Source organism: Microcaecilia unicolor, chromosome 5 (genome assembly GCF_901765095.1).
Source record: "Microcaecilia unicolor chromosome 5, aMicUni1.1, whole genome shotgun sequence".
NCBI classification, from domain to species: domain Eukaryota; kingdom Metazoa; phylum Chordata; class Amphibia; order Gymnophiona; family Siphonopidae; genus Microcaecilia; species Microcaecilia unicolor.
Window position 1 is genome coordinate 16759272 of NC_044035.1, and position 12830 is coordinate 16772101.

The 12830-nt window shown below is 45.7% G+C and overlaps 1 protein-coding gene across 15 annotated transcripts in view; it reads left to right on the plus strand.

The window, feature by feature from the left end:
• The first annotated feature begins 1931 nt into the window (after positions 1-1931).
• The window catches only part of LOC115469908 (actin-binding LIM protein 1-like), a 238620-nt gene continuing 227721 nt past the window's right edge, over positions 1932-12830 (plus strand). For 8 of the 15 annotated variants that reach the window (XM_030202666.1, XM_030202681.1, XM_030202665.1 and 5 more), the window contains exon 1: positions 4796-4908. In XM_030202666.1, the coding sequence (XP_030058526.1) occupies positions 4872-4908 (37 nt within the window). In that variant the 5' untranslated portion in view covers positions 4796-4871. Of the gene's footprint in view, positions 2112-4795; positions 4909-12830 lie in introns of those variants that run through there. The other 7 variants (XM_030202674.1, XM_030202680.1, XM_030202679.1 and 4 more) reach the window with 1 other exon arrangement.

Below are 12830 nucleotides of genomic sequence, written 5' to 3' on the forward strand. Positions count from 1 at the left end.
ACCCGCCCCCCTCCATCTACCACCGGGCCGGGCCCCCCTGAATTCAAATCATAGCGCCTCACCTCCCTTCGGGCCTTCCCTCCCTGTGTCCCGCCCTCTTCTGATGTAACTTGCACAAGGGCGGGACACAGGGAGGGAAGGCCCAAAGGGAGGCAATCTGCAGACTGCCGCTGCTGCGCTTTTTTCACACGGAGCGAGGTCAAGGTGAGGCGCTATGATTTGAATTCAGGGGGGCCCGGCCCGGTGGTGGATGGAGGAGGGCGATGACGATGACCCCAGGTGGGGGGGGGGGGGCGGTGGCGGCAGAGCCCTGGGGGCGGCCTTGCCCCGGGCCCGGCCCTGTCTCTTGGCGGCCCTGGTGGCAGGGGCTTGATTTTGGAGAGGGGACTCTGGAAGGGGATATGCTTGGGTGTGGGGGCACTTTGCACACGCTATATACAGTCCTTTTAAGATGTGACCTGGGAGTATCAGGCCGCAGCTTGGTGGTCCAGTCCTCTTCGGACTGTAAAAGAACTCCAGCTTTGGTAAAGGTTATTTTTCCAGCTAGAACGCGGCTTTCAGTATTCACCACAAGTTGTGTTGTAGAAACCGTCTAGAAATGAGGTGTTTTGCATGCATTGTATCCGTGGTAACCTAAATAATGCTGTGTTATGGTAGCGCAACATGTTCAGAGGCAAATAATGTACATATTGTCACTGTAATGCAGCTTGATAACTACTCCCCTTTTTTAGTATTTGTTTTCCCTTCTGGTTTCTAATTTCCCCCTTTCTGTTCTCTAGACATTGTACTAGTAGTGGAGGAGTAGCCTAGTGGTTAGTGCAGTGGACTTTGATCCTGGGGAACTGGGTTCAATTCCCACTACAGCTCCTTGTGACTCTGGGCAAATCACTTAACCCTCCATTGCCCCTGGTACAAAATAAGTACCTGAATATATGTAAACCACTTTGAATGTAGTTGCAAAAACCTCAGAAAGGCAGTATATCAAGTCCCATTTCCCTTTCCCTATTTGAGATTCTACATGGAATGTTGAAGTTGCTATTATTTGAGATTCTACATGGAATGTTAATGTTGCTATTCCACTAGCAACATTCCATCTAGAAGCCTGCCCTTGCAGATCAGCAACGCGGCCGCGCAGGCTTCGGTTTCTGTGAGTCTGACGTCCTGCACAGAAACAGAAGCCAGCGTGGCCGCATTGCTGATCTGCAAGTGCAGGCTTCTACATGGAATGTTGCTAGTGGAGGAGTAGCCTACTGGTTTGTGCAGTGGACTTTGATCCAGGGGAACTGGGGTTCAATTCCCTCTGCAGCTCCTTGTGACTCTGGGCAAGTCACTTAACCCTCCATTTACTATGTAGTAAATGTACTCTTTCAATGTAGTTGCAAAAACCACAGAAAGGCAATATGTCAAGTCCCATTTTCCTTTTCCTATCTGAGATTCTACGTGGAATGTTGCTAGTGGAGGAGTAGCCTAGTGGTTAGTACAACAGACTTTGATCCTGGGGAACCAGGTTCAATTCCCACTGCATCTCCTTGTGACTCTGGGCAAGTCACTTAACCCTCTGTTGCTCCAGGTATAAAATAAGAACCTGTATTATAATATGTAAACTGCTTTGATTGTAACCACAGCAAGGTAGAACATCAGATCCCATCCCCTTCCCTTTCCCTCACTGGTCCTCAGGATTTGCCTTCGCTATACCTTGGACTCAGGAGCTGTAAATATCTCTATTTTGGCTTAACTTTCACTAACACGTTGAACTAAAACCGTTTTTGGATAATTGCGGGATACAAGTATGAATGAATGAATAAATAAAAACCTTCTGGACTATCAGTTCTCTGACCCTGAACGATCCCACTTCACTTGACCCTTTCCCAACTTTCCAAAGGCTGTAGATATTCTTCTAATGGGATTTGTTGTTTGTTTTTTTCAGTTTGTGGCTGTGACCTGGCCCAGGGAGGCTTCTTCATTAAAAACGGGGACTACCTCTGCACCCTGGATTACCAGCGCATGTATGGGACTCGCTGTAATGGCTGTGGAGAATTCGTAGAAGGAGAGGTGGTGACAGCCCTGGGGAAAACCTACCATCCGAACTGTTTCGCCTGCACCATTTGCAAGTAAATCCTTTCGGTTCTTACTACCCAGAACCCCTCAAAAATCAGCAAAGCACTCTGCAGAGGTTTACGACAGCTGAGTGTTGACCCCCTCCCCTTGACCCTAACATAAGTATATATGGTAATTAAATGTAGAAATACCACATTAATGTAATTTAGAGTCCACTTAACTTAACTTAAGCTCAACATCTAAATTCTTTGGTACCTTGACCCTGATGCAGATTGCCGAAACATGAATTCATTGTCGGGAGAGGTTTGAATTTGTACATAAGATAAGTGGTACACATTTGATTGAAAAAGATATCGATTGAGAAACGATTTTGAAAAATTCAAAAATATACAAAAATGAAAGAAGGCTGGATTCATGAGAATATTGGCCAGAGTTTAGCTTGAATGAAGTTATTCACTAATGGGCCGTCTGAGGATCCATTTTTATATATAAAATTGTAGTTTGATGGCACTATCGTAATATAGATCCATAAAGTTAGGATAGCACAAAGCAGTGGCGTAGCCAGAAGACAATTTTTGGGTGGGCCAGCGGGTTGGATGGGTGGGCACTACAACCCCAACCCCCCCCCCCCCCCCCCCCACACACACACGCAGCGCACAGCACCTTTAAAGTTATCGATGCTGCCTCCACTCACCTTCTCCCACCGTGGCGCTGACTCGTCTCCTGCACTTCATGGTCTCCGTCTCCCACTGCCGCGGCAGCGCTCTATCGGCGCTGCCTGCCTGACAGCTGACAGACGCGGTGCGACAACGTCCTGCTCCGGGACCTTCCCTCTGCCGCATGCAATCCACCCTGCGTAAACAGGAAGTTGAATCAACGCGGCAGAGGGAAGGCCCCGGAGCAGGAGGACATCGCGTCGCGTCTGTCAGCTGTCAGGCAGGCAGCGCTGATAGCAAATTGAAAGCGCTGCCGTGAGGGTGGGAGACAGACACCGTGAAGTGCAGGAGAGGAGGCAGCGCTACGGCGGGGGTGGGAGAAGGTGAGGATGGGCCTGAGACGAAACTGGGTGGGCCTGGGCCCATCCAGGCCCACCCGTAGCTACGCCCCTGGCACAAAGGCTGATGCGGTGAAGTTAACCGGGTGCTGAACTGAATATCGGCCAGAACCCGGTTAACTTCGAAATGACTGCTGAATCCCAAATGTTCAATGCCAGGAGCCAGCCCATGCCCTGGCATTAACTATCTGGGGTCAGTTCTGGTTGAGGCTGTGAGTGGTTGAACGTTGGGTAGACTGCATGTTTCTTCCTGGCCCCAAAATTATGGACTGATCTTCCCCCGCTACCTTTGCTCTGAACGTCCTTTCCTAAATTTAGGACCATGGTTAAAACATTCTGTTTGAAGCAGCTTTGGGCAGTTGCTTTCAGCTCTGGGCCATTAGTCTCAGCACTTGTACGCAGGCTGTTACGCTCTGCCCTTCTATCTTTATCTGAGTGATTGCCTTCTGCATTATTTTTATTGGCATTCCTTTCTTCCTTTTGATTAGACTTGATTTATCTCAATGTAAGCCGACTTGACCTGATTGCCCGATAGGGCACTATATCAAGTTTGAATAATAAACATAAATATAAATAGACACAAGAAACAGAATGAGAAAAAAAAAACGATGCCAGAGACAGCAAAGGCTGGAAACTATTATCGTGTGATCGGAAATATTAATTAAGAAGATCATAAGTGTTGCCATCAAGCCCAGTATCCTGTTTCCAACAGTAGCCAATCCAGGTCACAAGTACCTAGTAAGATCCCAAAAGAGTAAAACAGATTTTTTTTTTTTTGCTGCTTATCCTAGAAATAGGCAGTGAATTTCCCAAGTCTATGTGGATGGCTTATGGACTTAGCCAACCCTTTTTTAAACTCTGCTAAACTAACTGCATTTTTAATTTTTTATTACATTTGTACCCCACACTTTCCCACTCATAGCAGGTTCAATGCGGCTTACATATTATATTCAGGTACTTATTTGTATCTGAGGCAATGGAGGGTTAAGTGACTTGCCCAGAGTCACAAGGAGCTGCCTGTGCCTGCAGTGGGAATTGAACCCATTTCCCTAGGACCAAAGTCCACCACTCTAACCACTAGGCCACTCCATTTACCACATTCTCTGACATTGAGTGAAGAAATGTTTTCTCCAATTTGTTTTAAATTTACTACTTAGTAGCTTCATTGCGTGCCCCCTAGCAGCCTAGATTTAGGGTGGCCATAGAGCTCTGGTTTTAATATCCAATCCTCAGTTAGTCAGGTGTTTTAAGATATTCTCTGAATATGCAGGAGAGAAATGTGAATACATTTAGTTCAAGAACTTGGCTGAATTACATCCTTTAGTTACTCTAAAACCAGGCTTACTTGGCAGCTGTGAGGGTCAGTGTTGGTAACCAGTGATACATACAGAAGGAGGGTGGTGGTGGTCCTGTGGGTGTGGCCGAGTCCGGTCCTGTCTCTTCTAGTTCCAAGATGTTCTAGGAAGGAAAGATGAATGGTGCTAAACTTGGTTCCTCTGAAATTAGATGCACTTGCGTTCTGAATGCTGGCCAGTTCTCAGCCTTTGCCAGGATCACATTTCTGACATTTTTGGCTGGAGTTTCTTGAAGATATTGATTGCAGCACAGACAGAATGAACAGATAACAATACTGATATTACTAGAATGACCTTTAGAAACTATGTGCGTTGTTTTTCTTTCCAGACGCCCATTTCCACCAGGAGATCGTGTAACGTTTAATGGGAGAGACTGCCTCTGCCAGTCCTGTGCTGTTCAACCGATGTCACCTGGTCCAAAGGAACTGGCCAACTCAAGCAGTAAGTAGACCCCGACCAGCTCTCCACATGTCTTCTGTGTGGTCTAGGGTTGCTGTTGTACTTCACTCCTGGCCAGTGTGTTATTTCTAGCAAAAAAGGTGCCGGTACTCAAATGCTAGGCCACCCTTCAGGGGTGGGGTGATCACTGAGGGACCCACCCTACAATAGCCAGGCCCCCTGCAACCAGTCACAGAATCTATGACAAGGCAGAATTGGTGTGCAGAGCCTGAACTCTTTCATTAAAACGTGGGGACCGTGGGTCAATTTTAGCAGGCAATGGAATAGGTGCCAGTACTCAGTACCCCCAAGTACCCCCTCAAAAAAAAGCCTTGCTCCTGGCAGTCCTAGCACTCAAACTTGAAGAGAAGTGTTTAAAATCCCAATACACTGTCAGTTTAAACAGCCAAAAACACCTGCTTTGGAATCGGGCATAGCCAGACACAATTTTGAGTGGGTCTGGGTCCAAGATAGGTGGGCAGAAGAACTCCGCCCTGTCCCACAAGCGATGTGGTCTCTCCCTCTCTCACCTGCATGCCGTGTGGTCTCTCAAACATCCCCCCTCCCCCGCATACCTTTAAAATAGTAGATTTTCACCGGCAGCGAGCAGCAACTAATACACACTGCTCATGTTGGCCCCACAGCCATCCCTGTGATGAAACATCCTGTTTCTGCAAAGGCGGGAATACTTCAGAGGGAAGGCTGTGGGGCCGGTGTGAACGATATCTATCAGTCGCTGCTCGCTGCAGGCAAAGATCTGCTGTTTACAAGGTATGCAGGAGGGACAGTTGTTGGGAGTTTTCGGCTGGTGGGGCTTGGGCATCCCTGCCAGCCACGTCATAGGTGTGTTGCGGAGAGATTAAATGAATTCTTTGCTTCAGTCTTCACCGAGGAAGATTTGGGTGGGATACCGGTGCCAGAAATGGTATTCGAAGCTGATGAGTCGGAGAAACTTAATGAATTCTCTGTAAACCTGGAGGATGTAATGGGGCAGTTCTACAAACTGAAGAGAGCAAATCTCCTGGACCGGATGGTATTCATCCCAGAGTACTGATAGAACTGAAAAATTAGCTTGCGGAGCTATTGTTAGTAATATGTAATTTAGACTTAAAATCGAGTATGCTACCGGCAGATTGGAGGGTGGCGAATGTAACGCCGATTTTTAAAAAAGGTTCCAGAGGAGATCCGGGAAATTATAGACCGGTCAGTCTGATGTTGGTGCCGGTCAAAATGGTAGAGACTATTATTAAGAACAAAATTACAGAGCATATTCAAAAGTATGGATTAATGAGACAAAGTCAACATGGATTTAGTGAAGGGAAATCTTTTCTCACCAATCTACTACATTTTTTTGAAGGGGTGAACAAACATGTGGATAAAGGGCAGCCGGTTGATATTGTGTATCTGGATTTTCAGAAGGCGTTTGACAAAGTATCTCATGAAAGACTCCAGAGGAAATTGGAGAGTCATGGGATAGGAGGTAGTGTTCTATTGTGGATTAAAAACTGGTTAAAAGATAGAAAACAGAGAGTAGGGTTAAACGGTCAGTATTCTCAATGGAGAAGGGTAGTTAGTGGGGTTCCCCAGGGGTCTGTGCTGGGACCGCTGCTTTTTAACATATATAAATGACCTAGAGATGGGAGTAACTAGTGAGGTAATTAAATTTGCTGATGACACAAAGTTATTCAAAATCGTTAAATCGCGGGAGGATTGTGAAAAATTACAAGAGGACCTTACGAGGCTGGGAGACTGGGCGTCTAAATGGCAGGTGACGTTTAATGTGAGCAAGTGCAAAGTGATGCATGTGGGAAAGAGGAACCAGAATTATAGTTTCGTCATGCAAGGTTCCACGTTAGGTGTCACGGACCAAGAAAAGGATCTAGGTGTCGTTGTTGATGATACATTGAAACCTTCTGCTCAGTGTGCTGCTGTGGCTAAGAAAGCAAATAGAAGGTTAGGTATTATTAGGAAAGGAATGGAAAACAAAAATGAGGATGTTATAATGCCTTTGTATTGCTCCATGGTGCGACCGCACCTCGAATATTGTGTTCAATTCTGGTCGCCGCATCTCAAAAAAGATATAGTGGAATTAGAAAAGGTGCAGAGAAGGGCGATGAAATTGATAAAGGGATTGGGACGACTTCCCTATGAGGAAAGGATGAAGTGTCTAGGGCTCTTCAGCTTGGAGAAAATGCAGCTGAGTGAAGATATGATAGAGGTCTATAAAATAATGAGTGGAGTTGAATGGGTAGATGTGAAGCATCTGCTTACGCATTCCAACAATACTAGGACTAGGGGGCATGCGATGAAGCTACAATGTAGTAAATTTAAAACGAATCAGAGAAAATATTTCTTTACTCAATGTGTAATTAAACTCTGGAATTTGTTGCCAGAGAATGTGGAAAAGGCGGTTAGCTTACCGGAGTTTTAAAAAGGTTTGACTGGCTTCCTAAAGGAAAAGTCCATAGACCATTATTAAATGGAGTAGGGGAAAATCCACTATTTCTGGGATAAGCAGTATAAAATGTTGTCAGACTTGTGAGTGCTTGTACCAAGTAGAGCGCTGCTGAGCCCAGTACTCGGACCAGGTTCTGCTTGGCAGCCGGACAACCCCAGGTTTCACCTGCGCTGACCGACGTTCCCCAGAGGTTGAACCCTTAGGTGCGGGTGGCCTGCAGGACTTACGAGACGGAACTGGAAGCGGGGTGGTGAACGTATCGGCCAGGCAGGCAGCAGGTCAAGAGAGTAATCCAGGTACAGGCAAAGGCAGCAGGCAAGAGAGTAATCCAGGCACAGGTAAAGTCAGCAACGAGGGACAAAGTAGAGAAGAAGCAAACTACTGAGCAAGTAACAAAGTAGAAGCCGAAGCATGGGGTCCAGGAAGAGCTCAGCTGGTAAAGTGCTGGTGTCTTACATCAGCAGGGACCGGCAGGGAGAAGGAGCACAGCATAGGACAAGAGCAGGGGAAGGAGGAACCTTGAAGACCAATAGGAGAGAAGCAAGGGAAGCCAGGCAGAGAGAGAGAGCAGACACAGGTGCATGGAAGCAAAGCAATCAAGGAGCCTGGAAGCCAGGAAGAGAGAGAGAGCAGACCCAGGTGCATGGAAGCAAAGCCATTCACTTAGTTGTAAGGGCTCACACGCTACCCGCGCGGTGCAGTGTGCCAACATGGCCTCGCTGCCAGTTACCGCCAGGAACACCTACCGCGGTAGAAAATAGAAAAATATTTTCTGCTGTGGGATTCAGCACGCACAAAACTCGGAATTAGTGCTGGGCGCGCGTGCTACCCGTGTATAAGCCCTCCTGCGACTTTGTAAAAGGGCCCCACAGTGAGGAGATGGAGACACTTAATAGAGCCAGCAATCTTTATTCCACCCAGCAGACACAGTAAAATGCTGATGACTTGCCACGGCCATGTTTCAGCAGAAAGATGGCCAGCATCAGGGGTCTGATGACATAAATAGTTGGTTAGAAAAGACAGCTATCACATATACAGAATGCACCAAATAACTTCCTTTCAAAGTTGGATTGACAGTGAGTGAACTCAATTTGAACTGACACATCGCAATAATGCAAAAGTGCTCTAGTAAGGCTCAACAGTGGGTCACCCCAGGAGCCTTTTTTGAGAATTGGGCATTATATTTGGCTACCCTCAAGTCCTCAGGTACATAGGCAAATTGAAATGGTAGGTTACAAACAATGGATCTCAGCAATCTTATATTTCAGTTCCTTTTATGATTCTAAATTTTAAATTTAACATTTAAATTTTAATTTTAAAGTTAACACAATGATTTACAAGATACTACACGGAGAAGCCCCCACCTACATGAATAACCTTATCGACCTCCCAACCAGAAACAGTTTGACGTCTTCCCGTACTTACCTTAATCTACACCTTCCCAACTGCAAAGGTATTAAGTACAAATCCTTTTACGCATCCAATTTCTCCTTTTTGGGTAGCCAGCTTTGGAACGCTCTACCAAGATCCATCCGTACAATTAAAGGCCTTTTGCCCTTCAGAAAAGCATTGAAGACCCATCTCTTCAAGAAAGCCTACCCTAACGACTCAACTAAAGCCTGTCCACATGATTCTTACCGACAATTGTTATACATTGACCATGTTTCCCATTATCCTTATTGCTATCCCATATCTATTCCTCTCCATCTTCGTACGCCTACTTCCTAACGCTCTTTTCCTTCTGCACCTAATTCCTCCTTTGTTCAATTTACTTATCCATTAACCCCATTAATATTACGTTGACCACAAATTGTATATTCTTCTCATGACTTGTAATTTTTTTATATTGTTACTATGTAAGCCGCATTGAGCCTGCCATGTGTGGGAAAGCACGGGGTACAAATATAATAAATAAATTCTGGGGTAAATGCCATCAGGTTTTGAAGATTTGCTATTCAGTTTGGCAGCTTGATATAGCACATCTTCTAGATTCACACTGATTTGTTTCAGTTCTACTACTACTACTTAACATTTCTAAAGCGCTACTAGGGTTACGCAGCGCTGTACAATTTAACATAGAGGGACGGTCCCTGCTCAAAGAGCTTACAATCTAAGAGACAAGTGAACGGTCAGTCCGATAGGGGCGGTCAAATTGGGGCAGTCTGGATTTACTGAACGGTAAGAGTTAGGTGCCGAACGCAGCGTTGAAGAGGTGGGTTTTAAGCAAAGACTTGAAGATGGGCAGGGAGGGGGCTTGGCGTTCTTTTGAAGCGTCTTCTATAAGAACAGTTCCAGCACGGAGTATCTTCCCAACATTTTCCACAGTGAAGACTGAAGCAAAGGATTAATTTTGCCTTTCTGTTACTTTAGTTATCCTCTCCAAGTGCCCTTTTATCCCCTGGTTCGTTAATGGACCAGCTGCTTTCCTTGCAGATTTCTTGATCTTAATATATTTGAAAAGCTTTTATTATTAGCTTTTGCCTCTATGGCAAGTCTTTCCCCAGATTCTCTCTTGACTCTGATTTGCTAATGCTCAGTACTTCTGCATCATCTTATTTTTCTCATCTGGCCCTTCTTTCTATTTGTTTTAAGGATGCCTTTTGGCTTTAATAGTCTCTTTCACAGCACTATTTAGTCATTTTGGCAGACGCTTATTCTTTTTTTGTAGAAAGCGTTTTATGATGTATCGTTCCATGGTGCGACTGCACCTTGAGTATTGTGTTCAATTCTGGTCGCCTCATCTCAAGAAAGATATAGTAGAATCGGAAAAGGTGCAGCGAAGGGCGACTAAAATGATAGCGGGGATGGGACGACTTCCCTATGAAGAAAGACTAAGGAGGCTAGGGCTATTCAGCTTGGAGAAGAGACGGCTGAGGGGAGACATGATAGAGGTATATAAAATAATGAGTGGAGTGGAACAGGTGGATGTGAAGCGTCTGTTCACGCTTTCCAAAAATACTAGGACTAGGGGGCATGCGATGAAACTACAGTGTAGTAAATTTAAAACAAATCGGAGAAAAGTTTTCTTCACCCAACGCGTAATTAAACTCTGGAATTCATTGCCAGAGAACGTGGTGAAGGCGGTTAGCTTGGCAGAGTTTAAAAGGGGGTTAGACGGTTTCCTAAAGGACAAGTCCATAAACCGCTACTAAATGGACTTGGGAAAAATCCACAATTCCAGGAATAACATGTATAGAATGTTTGTATGTTTGGGAAGCTCGCCAGGTGCCCTTGGCCTGGATTGGCCACTGTCGTGGACAGGATGATGGGCTCGATGGACCCTTGGTCTTTTCCCAGTGTGGCATTACTTATGTACTTATGTCCTCTACTTGGCTCACTTTTATTACATAGAGCAGTGATTTAACCTATTGTGATGTCATAGTGGCTCATTCCACCAATAAGAGCCAACCTCATTAGTGATGTCACAATGGCTTGATTGTATAGAATGTTTGTACGTTTGGGAAGCTCACCAGGTGCCCTTGGCCTGGATTGGCCGCTGTCGTGGACAGGATGCTGGGCTCGATGGACCCTTGGTCTTTTCCCAGTGTGGCATTACTTATGTACTTATGTCCTCTACTTGGCTCACTTTTATTACATAGAGCAGTGATTTAACCTATTGTGATGTCATAGTGGCTCATTCCACCAATAAGAGCCAACCTCATTAGTGATGTCACAATGGCTTGATTGTATAGAATGTTTGTACGTTTGGGAAGCTTGCCAGGTGCCCTTGGCCTGGATTGGCCGCTGTCATGGACAGGATGCTGGGCTCAATGGACCCTTGGTCTTTTCCCAGTATGGCATTACTTATGTACTTATGTACTTATGTACTTGCTTATTTTTTTTATATCTTTGTTCCTTGTCTTGCTGAGACTTGAAATCACTGGAGACCGAAGCTTTTTACATGACCATATCACAGGCCCGTGTGAAACGGCCTTCTCAGCAGTAGTTCCATTTCTCCTCTGTCTCCCACTCCAAGGTGCCGCAATACTGTTCTGGAGGGGCTACATCGATGTTGGTTCCCATGCCCCTGGCCTCTGTGCAGAAACTGCAGGCCAGGATATGCCCGTCCATAACAGGGGTGAAGCTGATTTCCTATTCCCATATCTTTTTCAGAAAGTGAAGCCCTGCAGTAATGTTTCTGCCTATGGTGAAAGTAATTGTCAATGTTCCCTGTGAGGACTGATAGCTTGTAACATAGTAACATAGTAAGTGACGGCAGATAAAGACCTGTAGGGTCCATCCAGTCTTCCCAACAAGATAAACTCACTTTACATGATATGTGATACTTTATATGTATACCCGAGTTTAGGGTTACCATATTTTGTCCCCACCACACCCCCACCCCGCCCTGTGTCACACCCTCGCTCCGCCCCCCTGTCACATTTCCCCCTCCCCCTGTCACATACCCCGTCGCCCCCCCTCCCCTTACCTTACTACTGCCCTGGTGGTCTAGTGACGTCTTCGGGACAAGAAAGAGCCCCCTCTTTCCTGCCCGGAGCGCTGCCCTGCATGCATCCTTCCTGTTGCGGATCCTCGGCGCTGAGTCAAAATGGCCGCCGAGAGTTGAAGTCTCGCGAGGTCACTTCAACTCTCGGTGGCCATTTTTAATTGGCTCCGAGGATCAGCAACAGCAAGGATGCATGCAGGGCAGCGCTCCGGGCAGGAAAGAGGGGGCTCTTTCCTGCCCCGAAGGCGGAAGAGGTCACTAGACCACCAGGGCACTAGTAAGTAAGGGGAGGGGAGGCTAGCAATCTGCCCGTTTGTTCGGATTTCTGGACAAACGGGCAGATTGGCAAAACCCATCCGGTTGCCCGGACATGCCCTCAAAAAGAGGACATGTCCGGGTAAATCCGGACAGATGGTAATCCTACCCGAGTTTGATTTGTCCTTGCCTTTCTCAGGGCACAGACCGTAGAAGTCTGCCCAGCACTGTTCTTGTACTAAAAGTTCTGAAGCTAACGTCGAAGCCCCTTAAAATTTACACTCAAGCCCATCCATATCTATTCAGTCATGAGGGCGTAAGCCGTAGAAGTCTGCCCAGCACTGGTTTTGCTTCCCAATTACCAGCGTCGCCATCCTATCTCCGCTAAGATTCCGTGGATCTATTCCTTCTGAACAGGATTCCTTTTTGTTTATCCCATGCATGTTTGCAACATTTTCACTTCATATGCAAAACTTTCCACTGTCCAAATCTGTGAGCAATTTTGTGTAACAGAACATCTATTCATAATAAGGTGCAAAATGTGGGGAAATGTTACATTTTTATTATACCTAAATAGTAACAATTTTATTAATATATTACTTAACCTAAATTAATATTACAAAAAAGAATGGTGTTTCATACTCGTGATGGTTATCAATAGAAATCAAACAAAATAAAGCATGGAAAAGAAAATAAGATGATACCTTTTTTTATTGGACATAACTTAATACATTTCTTGATTAGCTTTCGAAGGTTGCCCTTCTT